General features: G+C 44.2%; 1 protein-coding gene across 5 annotated transcripts in view; it reads right to left on the bottom strand.

The window, feature by feature from the left end:
* TMEM268 (transmembrane protein 268) overlaps nt 1-13,980 on the bottom strand; it is a 33,215-nt gene extending 19,235 nt beyond the window's left edge. Inside the window, exons 1-3 of one of the 5 annotated variants that reach the window (XM_007474527.3) lie at nt 13,554-13,980; nt 3,775-4,007; nt 1,072-1,181 (exon numbers count right to left, since the gene is read on the bottom strand). In XM_007474527.3, coding sequence (XP_007474589.1) covers nt 1,072-1,181; nt 3,775-3,886 — 222 coding nt within the window. In that variant the 5' untranslated portion in view covers nt 3,887-4,007; nt 13,554-13,980. Of the gene's footprint in view, nt 1-1,071; nt 1,182-3,774; nt 4,008-13,346 lie in introns of those variants that run through there. The other 4 variants (XM_001368053.3, XM_056812021.1, XM_056812023.1 and 1 more) reach the window with 4 other exon arrangements.
* Between the last annotated feature and the right edge of the window lie 2,259 nt (nt 13,981-16,239).

Genomic DNA, 16,239 nt, shown 5'->3' with positions numbered 1-16,239 from the left:
CTTTGTGGACCTGAGACCCTGACATTGGTGAGGCAGCTCTTGGATCTTCTTTTAGGACTACCATGTGGGTGAGTAAAAAGACTGACACCTCCCTCCCTCCCCCTCCCAACCCCCCTGAGGGACTAGCCTCTGGAGAGGCCCCCATCTTGGAAGAGGCTTCATGACTGAAGCCCTTGCTTTATTCAACACCAGGCCCTCGGCTGAAGTCTAAGGGCCCTCCAGCTGAGGACTAATTAGCCCTGTCTGGATTGAGCCAGGGGCTGGAGCAAAATACTTAGTGTGTTAAGTTAGATACCTTACTCTATCTTCTTTCACATTTCCTTTACTTTCACTCTCTCTCCTTTTGTAAGTAAACTACCATAAAAAGTCATTCTGAGTTGAGTAATTAATTTCAGTGACCACATTTCTCATAAATTTAGTCCAACCTTTAGTTTTTTAACCCTTACAGATGTATGATGTTGGCAAGGCCTAAGCTGGCGAGTAGACATGAGGTGGTTAAGGCAATTATCCCTACTGAGTTTTGCTTCAAAAAGAGGAAGGCCAGAATAATCATTTATATTTATTAACATCAATTATCATCAAACCTAGTTCTACATGACTAAAAGTTTTAGGTATCCTCATTCAGTGCCTCAGGAAAATTCTGGCACAATTCCAGCCTTCTCCATCAGTGGTCCTGGGAAATTAAGGTCTCAAACTCCACTTCTCTTCTCACCCCAGCACCATAGGAAGGTCACATCTACACTGTCCTTAGTTCCACACTGATGCTTCATTTCTTCCTTAGGCAAAGAGTCAACAAACAATTTATTAAGCACCTATTATGTGCCACCCATCATGCTAAGATTCCTTACCAACAAGATCCCAAGGACTGAATTCGGAAACCTGGGCCTGGGGTCCTCCATGAAGGGCAGACCTTCTCTGTCCTGCTCCCCCAAATAATACTCAAAAACCAACTGTACCCTGGCCTTCCAAAACAGAGTTTCCTCATCTATAAAATGAAAGGCTCTAAGATTCCTTCTGGCTCTCATCATTAACAGTTCTGAGTCTAATGTGTAACAGAAGGGTCTGACTCACCTGAATCCCCCAGGCCTTCAGTTTCTCCTGAGAGACTTCTAAATTGAAGGAGGCTGCCTCACAGGTACTGTCAATACTTAGGACCATGAGGAGCTGGCCATTGCTAAGTCCTGAAATGGAAGAGAAAGTAGAATCTTCTCACCTCAGCTGCCCTTTAATGCTTTTTGACTCATCAAATAAAAATAAAATTATATTCAGTAGAATTGTGCAGCTAATGTTCACTTAGAATTTTTCCAGATAAATAAAGAGTTTATTATTTGTTGGCAACATGGTTCAAGAAATCCAGAGAGGGAAAAGGAATCTGAAGAAGAAGGGAAGGAACCTTAACACAAAAAAATAGAAAAATTCTCATTTTCATTTTATTAACTCCTTTCCTGCTCTCTGTAGAAAGGAAGGAGCTGGGAGGGTAGGAGGATCAGAGGGAATGTACAGGAGGTCTAGATAAGAGGAAAGATATAGAGGAAATTGGGCCTTGGTCTCTAAATTGAAACTTTTTTATAAGGTTAACACAGTCAGTGATAAATGAACATTGACCAATGAGTCAACAAATTTCAAATAGCTCATTGTAGGAGAAAAGAAAGACATGAATGACTTACTTATAATTAGGAAACACGAGCAAAGAAATACATTTTACATAACTATAAACTTTTTTTTTTCTTAATAACTCTTACCTTCCATCTTAGAATCAATACTGTTCTAAGGCAGAAGAGTAATAAGGGCTAGAAAGTGGAGGTTAAGTGATTTGCCCAGGGTCACACTACTAGGAAGTATCTGAGGCCAAATTTGAACCCAGGACCTCCTGTCTCTGGGCCTGGCTCTCAATTCACCAAGCCATTCAGCTGCCCCATAACTGTAAACCTTTTAACCAGAAATGACCACAAAGAAGTTAGAGGGGAAGCAATATGTTACAATGGGAAGATATAATTTGAGTCAAGGACCTGGGTTCCGGTCTGATTCTCCCTACGTAATCTCAGGCAAAACATTTAACCTCCTCGGGCTTTACTTTCCTTATCTATAAAATGAAGGGATAGGACTAGCTGGCCACCAATGTCCCTGTCTAGTTCAGTGATGCTACCATCTTCTGAAGTCTTACCTCATCACTGCCTTCTCAACTGGAAGTTTTCATAGAGATGAAAATGGCCAAAAGAAGCCAAGAATAAAAAGGGAAACAATGGAAGCAAAGAGTCTGTGTAAACTAGATTCTTTATCCAGGAATAGAATCCACTGTACCAAATTTCCCTCCATGATTTGGATCTAACCTGTCTTTCCAGAACCATTACTCCCATTCATGAGTTCTGTGTTCCAGTCAAAGAGGCTATTTGCTATTTCCCATAGGTGGTATTCCATCCCATTTCTAAGCCATTGCTTTCCTCAGGCCTGGAATGTACTCATTGCTTTTTTCCAACTTCTGGCATCCCTCGCTTCCTGCCAAGTTCAGTCCAACTGCTACCTCTTGCATGAAGCCTTTCCTAATCATTCCCCAGATCTAATTTCTGACACCCCATCTCATCCCCAAAACAAAAGCCCCTATATTTATTGCTATGCTGTTTATCTCCAATAGTCCTTAAAGGCAGAGGTTGTTTTGGTTTATATGTAGATCCCTACCACCCAGCACAGGATCCTGTACCTAGTAAATGATTAATAAATTCTTGTTGATTCATTGATTGCATTTTCCAATTTCTGTGTCTTTGCTCTATCACTTACTAGCAGTGTGACCTGAGATGACTCACTTCCCCTCAACAGGCTATGGTTTCTTTGCTTGTAAAATAAGGATTATGTTCTTCATCCTAGGACAGATTGGTCCCCAGCTAGAACTAAAAACCCACCAACATCCCAGGATGGAAATCCTGGGGAAAAAAGAAGCAAGACAATACAGCTCACTTGGTAACCTGGATGAAACCCATCCATACACAGGCCCTCAGGCTGCCTATTTGGAGGACGAGCAAGTGTTCTTTCCAGTCACTGCTTTCTGTTTCTCTAAAAGCTACCCCTGGTTTGAAAAAAAGAATCTTCTTAAAAAAGCAACTCAGATCAGGGCTCTCTGCCACTTCCTGAAAAAGAATTTCCTTACAAAATAAAGCAAAAACCTTCAGCACATTAGCTCTTTCCATGTAAATATATACTGAGACATGCTGATTTCATACATGTAATCTTTTAGCCACTCATTAAAGTTGGTTTTCAGTCTTGGCCAAGTATCAAAATCAGCCCTCAACAGGCTGCCCATTCAAGCAGATCCAAGAAGATTTCTATTTTGGAATATTTTGGGGGTTCCATTTCCCAATAAATTCCTGGGCTACCTCATAATCATCTCCTTCCAGGAAGGAAATGACTTCAGAAAGACCTACTTGCATAACCAGAACTTATAAATTTATGAACTAATCCCAAGCCATTTCCTACAAGGACTACTCTTCTCATACCATGAAGCAATACCAAATCCCCAATGCAGAAGACTTACTTGGGAGCTATGCCAATAAGCCAAAATTCAGCTTGAACCTCTCTATTGCCTCAACCCACCCAGCAGAGGTGCTGAAGGGTTAAGGAACTGCTATACGTAAATGTCAGGAAAATCTATATAGGAGAAATGAAACACTAAGAAGCTTTATTGATTGTTCTCTGTTCCTGGAGACCTCACAAATGGTCAGGAAATGATGACAGCTCCTGCATGAGACACCAAAGTGTGACCAAGAAGAGATAAAGTCTTACCTCTTCTCTCCAGGCAGGAATTATCCTCTTGAATGAGACTGCTCCAGTCAGAAAAGGAAGTGAGAGAGGGTCCAGGCACCCCAGCTGGGTCCTGAGGAAGGTCATATGCCATGGTGTAGAGAAAACCCTGAACAACTCTGTCCAAACTTTATGCCATCTTCATAAGAAGCTGCTTCCCCTTCTTTGCCTGTCTGGAGAACAGCCAACTCAGCTCATGTTAGCTTTGGTCAAAGCTGGGGACAAAGGCACAGAAAAAAGGAAAACTTCATTATGTGGCAAGATCAGGAACACTGGCTATCTCTCCAAGACTGAAGTTAACCTATGATCTGGGAACAAACCACTCACAATAACTTTTTTTTTCTCAGTTGTTGCCATTAAGTTTGTTCATTTTGATAACTCTGGCAGAAATACTATTTTAATCTTGGATTAAAGGGAATTTAGGGGACAGAGAATTCAATATCCCTGCAAAGACTCTGCAGGGATATTGCTGACTGCTACCCTTCAGGTAGCAAGTAGTTTCTGAAAAAAATAATGATTATATTTTATATAGTTTAACATTCATTTTGAACATTTTTGAGTTTTCCATTTTCTCCCTCACCCACTCAATGAGAGGGCAAGCAACATAATATAAATTATACATGTGAAGTCATAAACCATATTTCCATGTTAACCATGTTCTCCCCCCCAAAAGCAAGAAAAATTAAATAAGTTAAAAAGTATGCTTCAATCTTCACTGATTTCATCTCTTTGAATAGAGAACATTTTTCTTCAAGAGATGTTTGGAAAAGTTTTGGAAAATTGTACTGATAAGAGTAACTAAATCTTTAACAGTTCTTCATTGTACAATATAGCTGTTACTGTGTACAATGCTCTCCTGGTTCTGTTCATTTCACTTTGCATCAGTTCATATAAATCTTCTTAGGTCTTTTTAGAAACACCCCCCTCATCATTTCTTATAACCATAAAGTATTCCATTACAACCATATACTACAGTTTGTTCAGCCATTCCCCATTTAATGGGCAACCCCTCAATTTCCAATTCCCTGCCACTATCAAAAAGCTGCTACACACTGGAGTTTACTGAGTGAGGGAGTGGCATAAATAAACCTGCACTTTTGCAAAAAAAAAAAAAAGCTGCTACAAATATTTTTATGCATATGAATCCTATACCCTTTTTTCTTTGATTTCTTTAGGATAGAAACTAAGTAGTAATATTGCTGGGTCAAAGGATACAAGCAAACAAACAAAGGGTCCAAATTGTTCTCCAGAATGATTGGACAGTTCACAACACCAACTGAAGCACTGTTTCACTTTCCATTAAACTTGATTCTCTTGAGGAATCAAATATTCTGAGAATCAGGTTCCCCATTTATGCACTTCAGACTTTGACCTCAAGACCTCAGTCCTTTCCTTGAGAGCCTCTACCATTGGGAGGAAAATCCAGCTGCCAGCCTAGGTATATTTGACCATTTTTCTCCAAGTAGCTTTCCCAATAGATTGTAGATTCTAGCAGATGGTAGGTAGGGTCTACCAAACTGAAGAGGCTTTGAGCATTCTTCTGGAGAAATGCAATATGGCAGATAGCATGGATTACCAGTCAGGAAACCCTGGGAATAGACAAGATTACCTCTTCTAGCTCCCCACCTTTCTAAGCTTCTTCTTAATACTTTTCATCTTCAGGTACTCATGTTTCCTGCATATCCCAACAATGCATTTTCACTGACCATTCTCCATTTCTGGAATGCTCTTCCTTCTCATCTCCACCTCCTGGCTTCCCTGGCTTCCTCCAAGTCCCAGCTAAACTCTAAACTTCTGCAAGAAGCCCTTCCTGATCCTTCAAAATTCTGGTGCCTTCCTTCTCTGGATTATCCCCAATTTATTCTGTAGATATCTGGCATGTACATAGCAGTTTAGGGCAGTTAGGAGAAGACTCATCTTCCTGCATTCAATCTGTCCAAATATACTTACTAGCTGTGTGACCCTAGGCAAGTCACTTAACCCTTCTGCCTCAGTTTCCTCATCTATAAAATGAGCTGAAGAAGGAAATGGCAAACCACTCCAGTATCTTTGCCAAGAAAACACCAAATGGAGGTAGTTGGTCAGCACAATGGATAAAGCACCAAACCCGGAGTTGGGAGAACCTGGATTCAAATCTTGTCTTAGAAACTTCCTAGTTGTGTGCCTCTGGGCAAGTCACTTAACCCCAACTACCTAGCCCATATCAATTTTCGGTCTTATAACTGATATTAAGAGAGAGGATAAAAAGTTTTCCAAAATAAAAAAAAAAATTTTAAACAGAAGAAAGCACCAAATGGAACCAGGAAGGGTCAGACATGACTGAAAATGATTAAATAACAACATAGTGGTTTGCAAGTTTGCTCTCCCCTTTAGAGTATGAGCTCCATGAGAGCAGGCACTATTGTTTGCCTTTCTTTGAATCTCTGGCACACAATAGGTATTTATTAAATGTTAATTGACTGACTGACTGAAACCTGTGATCTTATTGTTAAATCCTAAAGACAGGACTTTGTCAATAGTGACAAATGCTGTAAAGAAGTTTAAAAGGATGAAGGCTAAGAGCCAGGATTTAAACTTAGGATATTCTATTCCAAATCCAACATTCTTTCCATTGAACCATTCAGACAGATCCCAGTCTAGAAATTTTCCAGGATCACAGGCCTGCTTTGTGAGGGCAACAGTCTTCAAGCTAACTTAATTTTCAAGGCCCAAGTGACCTTAATACAGAGCTCTGACAGTATTTAATTGTTGTTATCATCACTCATATTTATCATTAATTATTATTCTCTCTTTCTTTTCATAAAAACAAAACAAAACAAAACTCTCACTTTCTGCCTTAGCAAGCAAAGTCTAAGACAAAAGTGCAAGGGCTAGGCCAGTGATGATGAACCTTTTAGAGATGAGTGCAGGATCCCACCCCCATCCCACCTTCTAGACCAAGTGCTGTGACCCGCCACCCCCCAGCTGGGGTGTACTCCCTTACCCCACACAGGGGAGGGAGAAAGCACTCCCATTGGGCTTCTTGGCAGAGGAGAGGGTGAAATGAGGAATGTCCTCAGTGAGTGTAGAGAGAAAAAGGGGAATGGCCTGAGTTCTCTGCTCCCCTCCAGCTCTGCCACCTATGAGTCACCCACCTTATTCCCTATGGGCTCCCACTGGCTGCTGGGCAGAGGGGCAGGGGATGTGAAAGAATGTAGTCAGGCCTGGGGAGAAGCTCCACTAGAGTCCTTCTACATTTCTAGTAATGAACTGAGGGGGGCAGCTGTGTGCCCACAGAAAGCACTTTATGTGCCATCTTTGGCATCTGTGCCATAGCTTCGCCATCACTGGGCTAAGCAAACAGGTTTAAGTGACTTGCCCAGGATCACACAGCTAGGAAGTGTCTAAGGCCACATTTGAACATTGGTGTTCCCAACTCCAAGCCTAGTTCTCCCATAAGCCATTATTCTCAACTGGGATGACCATTTCCATAGCATCTCCCAATGCCTTCTTGCTTCCCTTAGGTCTTTTATCCTCTTCCCAGCTCCCTTTATCTTGACTCCCTTTCTGACTTCTGATTTATGATCCCAGGTTCAAGTCCTGCCTCTGAAACACACTAGATATGTGCCATGAACAGGGCAGGTTGCTCTACCCTCTGAAAAACTTTGCAGGATTCCTGAGTTACAAGTGAGCTGCTTCCCTGGCTCAGCAGAGGAATTTTTTTTGCACTGGGGGATGGATAACTGATAAAATCACAAGTCCAGCCTCTCCTTCCCCTCCCCAAAAATGAGTCTGGCCTATTCTCCAAGTGCAGCCCTACCTAAAAACTGGGAGGCTCCTTACTGGAAGTCGATCCCCTCAGAATATGATTTTTCAGTCACAGAAAATTCATGAAGATTGTTGACTACAGCACTGATCTGCAACACTGTAGAGTACAGGAGGGGGGGGGGGCAGTTCAGGAATGGCATAGATCCTTAACATTGAATTTGGTGTTGTGTGGACTGTTAATTTAGACTGATAATTATGGGGTACCATCTCCCACTACCACTTGGTAATAAGGGGAAGAGAATAAGCATTTATTAAGTACCTAATGTATATCAAGCACTGTGCTAAGAACTTGAAAATATTATCTCCTTTACATCTCACAATGGCTCTGGGAGATAGGTGTTATTATTATCCCCATTTTACAGCTGAAGAAACAGAAGACAAAAGCTAAGTGACTTGCCCAGGAACCCACTGCTGGCAAGTATCTGAGGCTAGTTTTGAACTCAGATCTTCCTGACTTTAGTGCTACCATGCTACCTAATTTAGGAAAAAATGGTTGGGCCATACACATGTGGACCCTTGACACTTCCCTCTCCCCCTTATACACCCATTCATTTTGGGAGTGTCTCAGAGAATCAGTTCTTTTAATAAAGGAAATAGTACTGTACAAAGATACTGGAAGACAAAACCCAGGTTCATGCAATTCCCACTTTGCCACTTCTATGTGATTCTAGGTGGCAGTTGGGTGGTGCAATGGATAGAGTAAGGGGCCTAGAGACAGAAATGGAGACTTAATATCTGTGACTCTGAGCAAGTCATTTAACCCTGTATGCCTCAGTTTCCTGATTTGTAAAATGACCTGGAAAAGGAAATGTCAAACCACTCCAGGATCTTTGCCAAGAAAACCCCAAATAGGGGCAGTTGGGTGGTTTAATGGTTAGAGAGCCAGGCCTATAGACGGGAGGTCCTGGATTCAAATATGGCCTCAGACACTTCCTAGCTGTTTGACCCTGGGCAAGTCACTTGACCCCCATTGCCTAGCCCTTACCCATTCTGCTGCCTTAGAGCCAATACATGAAATTGATTCTAAGACAGAAGGTAAGGGTTAAAAAAAAAACCAAAAAAACTCTAAATGGGGTCACCAAGAGTCAGATGTACCTGAAATGACTGAACAACATTTAACTCGGGGCCATCCATTTAATTTTTCCTGGTCCCGGTTTCTTCACTGTAAAATGAAGGGGCTGACCTAGATGACCTCAGAGATCCCTGCCAGCTCTCAGTCTATGATCTCATAGCCCCCAAATGATGATGACTCTCCCCCGGGCAGGAAGAGTTCATTCTATCACAGGTACTTATTACCCGCATTAAGAAAGACTGGGAGGCAATGTGTCACCAGCATTGCCGGGCACTTCAGTGCACGGATTCCCTCTAAAACAAAACAAAACAAAACAAAACAAATTAACCAAACCCTCTGCCCTCCCCCCCCCCCCCCCCCATCATAGAATCTTAGAGCTGAAAGGAACCTTGAAAATCATCTTCTCCCTTCCTCTCCTCTTCAAATGACTGCATAAAAGGGCCCATTTCTCAGAGCTCACTGTGACCTCTCTACAGAATTGGTTCCTTTCCTCCCGGACACTCTCCTTCTTTCCGTGTTCCTGTTGCTGTTGTCTTTTTCTCCTCCCACTTGTCTGGCTGCTCCTCAGCCTTCTCCTAACTCATTGGGATCATGCCTTCTGTGCTAATAGAATGTTTAACAACTGACTGACCGTCTAGGGAAAAAAATGTTCATATGACACTCTCAAGTTTAATCTGTATGATTAACGCCTTTGCAATTCTCTTCGGTCTAGACAATCCACCAAGCACTAAATCAGCTTCTGATTTGTAGTGGTTGTCTATTTGGCTCACAGTGAGCAAATCGGCTTAGAGCTGGTTATGAGTTGGCTCCAGCAAACCCCTGACCCCAAAGTTCTGTCCTGGGCCCTCTTTTCCTCTCTCTCTCTCTCTCTCTCTGTCTCTCTCTGTCTCTGTCTCTCTCTCTTTCTCTCTGTCTCTCTCTGTCTCTCTGTCTCTCTGTCTCTCTCTCTCTCTCTCTCTCTCTCTCCACTCTCTCACATCAGCTCTCTTGAGCTTAATCATCTCTTGAAGAGAGCTAAAAGTCCTGTCCCAGCTTTTGTTCCAAGTTCTGCCCTGCCACCACTCTATTGCAGGCTCTCTTCACGTTATACCCAGACTATTGCAATGGCCTGCAAGTGGACCGACTGGCCTTATTGATTGATTTATTAATTCTGTGCATGTTGGGCATTTCAAACTGGGAGGTGCATACACATCTCAAACTCAACAAGTTTAAAACAAAATGTTATTATCCTTCCCCTAACACCACCCCTTTCCCAAACTTCTTCATTATTTCTGTAGAGGGAATCATCATCCTATTCTCCCAGCTTCAAAACTTCCATGTTATCTTAAACTCCTCACTTTCCTTCCTCCCATATATCCATCTGATCAGAAGCCAATGCTTGCATCTTTGGCCTCTGTCCCCTCCCTCCTCACGTACACCCACCTCCTTTGTCCAGCCTCTCATCACCTCTCACCTGGATTAAGACAAGACCTCCTAAGTGGTCTCTCTGCCTCAAGTCCCTCCTCTCTCCAGGCAGACCACTGGTACCAAGGAGAGCTTCCTAACACACAGGTCTGGTGGGTTTGCTCCCCTTCTCACTAAATCCCAGTGGCTGCCTATTTTCTTCAGGATAAAATATAAACTCTTCTGGCTGGTTTTTAAAGACTTTCACAATGGGATTCCAACCTACCTTTCCAGCCCTAGTCTGCATTAGCCTACGAAGTCCCCACAAGCCACGGTTTAGCCAAACTGACTTCTCTCTGCTCCTCACACAAGGCATTCCAATTCCCATCTCCGTGACATCCCTCAGGCTCTCCTGCTTTACCTCAACCCCACAGAATCTCTTAATCCCTCCAAGACTAAGCTCAAGCAGCACCTTCTACATGAAGCTTTTCCTCACCCCAATGCCTCCCCTCACTTCCTATGGGACCGACACTATATTACCCACTCATCTCATTTTATCCTCACAACAACCCTGAAAGGTAAGTGCTATTATTGTGGCCATTTTACAAATGAGGAAACTGAGACAAACAGGGTTAAGTGGGTCACCCAGAGCCACACAGCTATTAAGTGTCCAAGGCCAGATTTTAATGTAGGTCTTCCTACATCCAAGCTCTGGACTCTCTCCACTGTACCGCCTAGTTGCCCTTAAATTACATATATAAATTAGGCTAGCTTTTATCAAGGGTCCTTTGATATCATAATATGCCTCTGTAGTTGCCCATTCTGATCAAGGATCTGCAGGAATTATCTAGTTCACCTCACCTGGAGGCCCTAAAAGGTCGGGCTTTTGCCCAATTTCATACGATAAATGAAGCTAGGATTTGAGGCAAGGCTCTTCCATTCTAAAGCCACCCCCTGCATCTGCTGGCTCTTGATTCCCCCTTGTTTGAGGTCACCAGCGTAGTAATAGTGCTGGGACTGGAACTCAGGACTTTAATCCCGGAATCTGAGGGAAAAAAACTTGTTGGCAATGACATTTCCACTTGGATTCCTGGATCTCATTCTGCACCTCTCTAATGTCCTTTGAGTGGGATCTAATGGGAAGAGGAGAGGCCTGGGTTTGAATCCTGATTCCCACATTTAATGACAATCTGGCCCATAAAAAAAGTGACTTTCCCTCCTTGGCACTTGATTTTCTCCTGCGTAAAACAGATAATCATGCTTACAATTCTTGGTCTAGCAGGATTGTTAAGGAACTTGAATGCACTATAGAAATGAGTTAGCATCACCATACAAATGTGGACCATTAACATTATGTGTGTTATATTCTCTCCAAGAAGGCAGAGGCTGTCTTATTCCAACTTTGCAGCTCTCTACTCCTACCCACCTAGTCCCTGGGGTTATGTGTTTAATAAACTTCTGCTAAATGAATGAATACTTATCAAGTATGTGGGAGTCACCCTACTGGAAAGAATCAGGTGTGAGAGAAAAATCAAGCTGGGCTAAGCCTCTCATCATTCCATTCATCTTACTAGTTGTCTTAGTAGGAGTGTTAATCCCTCCCTCCCCCCCCCCCACCATGACAAACAAAGGTCTAGGTAGCAAAGATAAAATGGGAAAGGAGAATGGAACCAACAATGCCCAACTTCAGAACTGCTGTCAGAATCATGGAAAGAGGGAAGGAAACACAGGGACCATCTAAACCATCCCTCATTTAAGCACTGAATTGAGGGTCAGAGAAGTTAATCCCTGTTGGGCTACTTAATACCTGGTTTATCATGTCACCTTTCTGTGCCTCAGTTTCCTCATCTGTAAAAATGAGAGGGCTATGTTGGATGATTTCAAAGATTCCCTTTCAGCTCTAAATCCTTATTTCTCAGATAAGAACAGTGGCCAAAAAGGGGGCATGACTTCATTGTATACTTTCTCCTTATGCTATTTACTAAAAGTGCTGGGAAGTGTTGGTACTGGACAAGGTATATGGGAAGGTCCCTATCCTCCTCTAGCAGGGAGAGCCTGGAAATAACAGTAACAAATTATAATAAGGATTCAAAGAGATGCCTTAAGTAGTTATTAAATAATAATCTCTCCCTATAGTTTAGGCCTTTAAAAGTCACATTCCTGGACCTCTTATAAAGATTCTTGACTTTACTTTCTAATGTAACTTGCCTTTGGGGGGGGAGGGGGCTTATCTCCTTCAGGATTATTTCTTACCCTTCTTCAGTCAAAAGAAGCAAAAAAATGTTGGGGATTTGGGTTACCAAAGACTATGGAGATTACTCTTTCAAGGGACTCTATGCACTGACCCAGAGACTCCACCACGAACTATATACATCACTGCCACTCAGTTTCCTCCTCCGGAGAAGGCAGCTGAATTCCCCGGGGTTACCAGCTACTACTGCAGCAAGAAGTTAGGAGACAGATCCAAACCTCGCACAGCGAAGTTGGGTCCTAAACGGGCCATTTTCTATTCTCAGGGAGCTGGGAGAAGCCCTGGAGATCCTTCAGTCCCAACACTTTCCTTTTAAAGAGAAGGAAACGGAGGCCCCTGAAAGTAAGGAGGACCTCAGCCAAGGTCAGACAGTAGCAGAGTTAGTCACTGAGAGTGTGCGCGCCTGTGCCCATCAGACCACTGCAACCAACTAAAGCTGGGGAAGCGTGTTGCAATGGAAAGCGGAGGACTTGAGGTTGAATTCTGATTAGTGCTTCAGACACTGCGGAAACTACCCCATCCTTTAAAGCCTGTGCTTCTTCGTCTGTAAGGCCCCGGAAAGGGTCAGGTCAAACACCACAGCCGGGATTCTGGGATGTTCTGCTTTCTGTTGGCGGACCCCAGGAGCCCTCAGGAGCAGGGGCTGGCTGGTGGCTTTTCTGAAGTTTCTGCGTAGCTGGACCTTGGCCCCTTGGGAGGGGAGGGGCGTCACCTGACTTTTTATCCTATGATAGGCCAGAGCAAGATCTGCCACCTTCTCTCAGGGAGGCCAAACTGATGTGCCCTGGGCTCCACCACAGGAGCTTCGAGCCTGCAGCAACCCCTCCGCTGACTGGAGGAAACCTCCAGATTGGTCGCGCATCCAAAGTCCCTTTTCCTCTTTCTCCTGGCAGAGACCCCTCCCCCGGACCCTGCCCCCGGGGCGGGGTAGGGGGAGGTGGTGCTCTAGGGACTTAAGGTTAGAAGGGAGACTCTGCTCTGCTCTGGGGACGCAGTGCCGGGAGCTGTCCCGAGGCTGCAGGAGCGCGGGCACACACTCACCCTGGCATCCGCCGCTGCGGAGACCCTCGGCGGCGCCGGGCAGAGAGGGCTTCCTTAGAGGGAAGCGGAACAAGAGGCGAGAGGGCCGCGGCGGAGAGACAGATCCTAGAAGATAAGGAACTCTTGCGCGCTCGCCTGACCTCGCACCGCGACAGAAATGCTGACTTCCCTATCGGCCCAGCGGCGCTGTTCTCTGGTTACAGTTACCTTGCTAGTCATCAGGCATGTGACTCCGCTGCGTGCGCCCCAAAGGACTGCCGGCACCATCAGCCTCTCTTGCTCTTTCGATTCCAGGGGCCGGATTCACGGCCCGATCATTTCCTTGCAACACAGGCACAGACTTGTGCAACCTCATGGGGATTCACCCCGCGGGTCCCGCCCCCCCGACGAGGCCACTATGCAAAACAGGGAGGTAGGAAACTAGAAATCAGGGACTTCGAACTGAAAGGGGCCCTCCGGATCGCGGAATCAGGTTCCATTTACCCTTTTTATTTTGCAGAGGTGTAAACTGAAGCAGCAAGGCTAGCCACTTACCCAGTAAATCGACTGAGTATGTACACTTACTAGGTACAAAGTCCACAGTGCTAAAAGCCTGGGGATACAAAAATATACAAAAACAATAGCTAGCACTTATAGGGTGCTTTGGGACAGCTAGGTGGCGCAGTGCACAGAGACCTGAACTGCAATCAAGAAAGACTTGCCTTCTTGAGTTCAAATTCGGTCTCAAACACGTATTAGCTGTGTGACCCTGGGCAAGTCACCTAACCCTGTTTGCCTCAGTCTCCTCATCTCTAAAAGGAGCTGGAGAAGAAAATGGCAGACCACTCCAAGAAAACCTCAAAATGGAGTCACGAAGAGGAGAACATAATTTAAACCAGATCCAGCAGCCAATCCACTGGGACAGGCTGGCTAGCTGTCAACAAACTAAAAGAAAAAACAATTCTCTGCCCCCAAGGAGTTTAAAGTCTCATAGGGTGGACAACGGGAGCACATCAGTACACAAAATAAACATGCCGGATATATGTGATGGATAGACATTGAACACGGATACCCAGAATGTGTACAAGATGAATGCTGGGTAGTTTGGAGCAGGGTCCACAAACTAGCACCTCTGGTGGGAGGGCTTGCTGAGCCTTTTCTTAGGTCTGCTCCTCTTCTGTCCACCTTTCACCAGTGAGCCCAGGAAGCTGTAGCATGTGCTCGGGTCACACCCCAGGAAATCAAGGCCCACGAGCAAGGTGGCATCACCCAAAGGCTTCAGACTCATTGGTGGCTCTCCTGCCCACGTGAAGGCTTCATCCAGCAAAATGGGCAGATAGAACAATTTATTCCAGGGGCCACGAAGAGAGACAGAGTGAGAGAATGACAGAGGAAAAGAGAGGGAGAGAAACAGAGAGACAAAGAGACAGAGGGGAAAAGGCAGAGAGAGGGAGGAAGGGAGGAAGACAAAGGGAGAGGGAAAGAGGAGGGAGGGCAAAAAACACCTTAGGCAATGAGAAAGTGAAAGGAATACTGATCATAAGAACTGGTTGGATTTGCTCAAGCCACCATTTTTCCAGGGGTTTCTGAGATTTCATAATACTATGAAATAAGCTTGAGAAATGGTGACCTAGAAATCAGCAGGACCTGGACCAAGAACAATTCTAGGACCCCTTCCTGTGGCCAGATACTCAGGAAGATAGGAAGATGGTGGGTGGACAAGAACCAGGAGCATAGTGGGATATAGTTTTAGAGTCCAGAAGAGCTCCAATCCTGCCGCAGATGTAATCCTGAACAAGTCACTTAACCCCTCTCAGGCTCAGCTCCCTCCTCAGTAAAATAAGAAAGATACTTGTACCTGCCTTGCAGAATTGTTTTGAAAATGGAATGAGATTAATGCAAACCTTAAAACGTTATTTAGGGGGCAGCTGGGTGGCTCAGTGGATTGAGAACCAGGCCTAAAAGGAGGTCCTGAGTTCAAATGTAGCCTCAGATACTTCCTAGCTGTGTGACCCTGGGCAAGTCATTTAATCCCCATTGCCTATCCCTTACCACTCTTGGAACCAATACTTAGTATTGATTCTAAGACAGAATGTGAGGTTTAAGAAAAAAAAGGTTATTTAAAGTCTAGTTATGGTTATTTAGCTGAGCTAGGATTCCACCTTTGCCTCTAGTTTCTATACCTGTGTTCTCTTCTACCACAAAGGAAGCAATAGAAAGAGCCCTGGAGGTCATGTATTTAGTCCAGCCTCTTCATTTTACAATTGTTGTCCAGAGACAGGACCTGCTGAACCAGCAGAACCACCTGCTGAGGAAGACAAAGGCCATTTAGTGGCAGATTCCGGAATAGAACCCAGGTCTCCTGATCTGACTGACAGTACCAGTGTAAGGGAGCTCTTCCACTGAGGCTGGCTACCCTGAAGTTGAAACTCTGGTATTTCCTTTTCTCAACCAGTTTCTCCTTTGTAGCTTCTCCATCGTCCCTTCCCTCTTCCTCTTTCATCCCCTGCTCTTTCTTTTGACAGAATGAAACCATCTGACAAATTCACAGGGAAGTATTAGTGACTTTATGTCTTATTCTGCCTTTCTAGAATTTTCCATAGAAGATCCTGGAGAAGGCATTGCTTTTTTTAACACACACCTTCCCACCCCCTACTCCTCTCCATAATGGCAAGAGCACATTCCACACAATGCCCATGAGCCTGGGTGTTCACCTAACTCTTCCTACTAGTATTGGACACAGTCATTTCTTCCTAGTCCATTATGGATGCCTGTTTCTTCATTATTACTAAGATCTTTCCAGCAGCATTTCTGTATCCTTAAGCCACCTTCCAGTTAAAAAAAAGCTTAATAATTATGATAATAATTCTAAGATTAAAGATAGTTCCTGTTGGCTAAATTTCAGGCATGAGGT

This window comes from Monodelphis domestica, chromosome 1 (genome assembly GCF_027887165.1).
Source record: "Monodelphis domestica isolate mMonDom1 chromosome 1, mMonDom1.pri, whole genome shotgun sequence".
NCBI lineage: Eukaryota > Metazoa > Chordata > Mammalia > Didelphimorphia > Didelphidae > Monodelphis > Monodelphis domestica.
The sequence above is the reverse complement of the archived record's forward strand: the minus strand, read 5'-3'. Positions and strand labels throughout refer to the sequence as shown.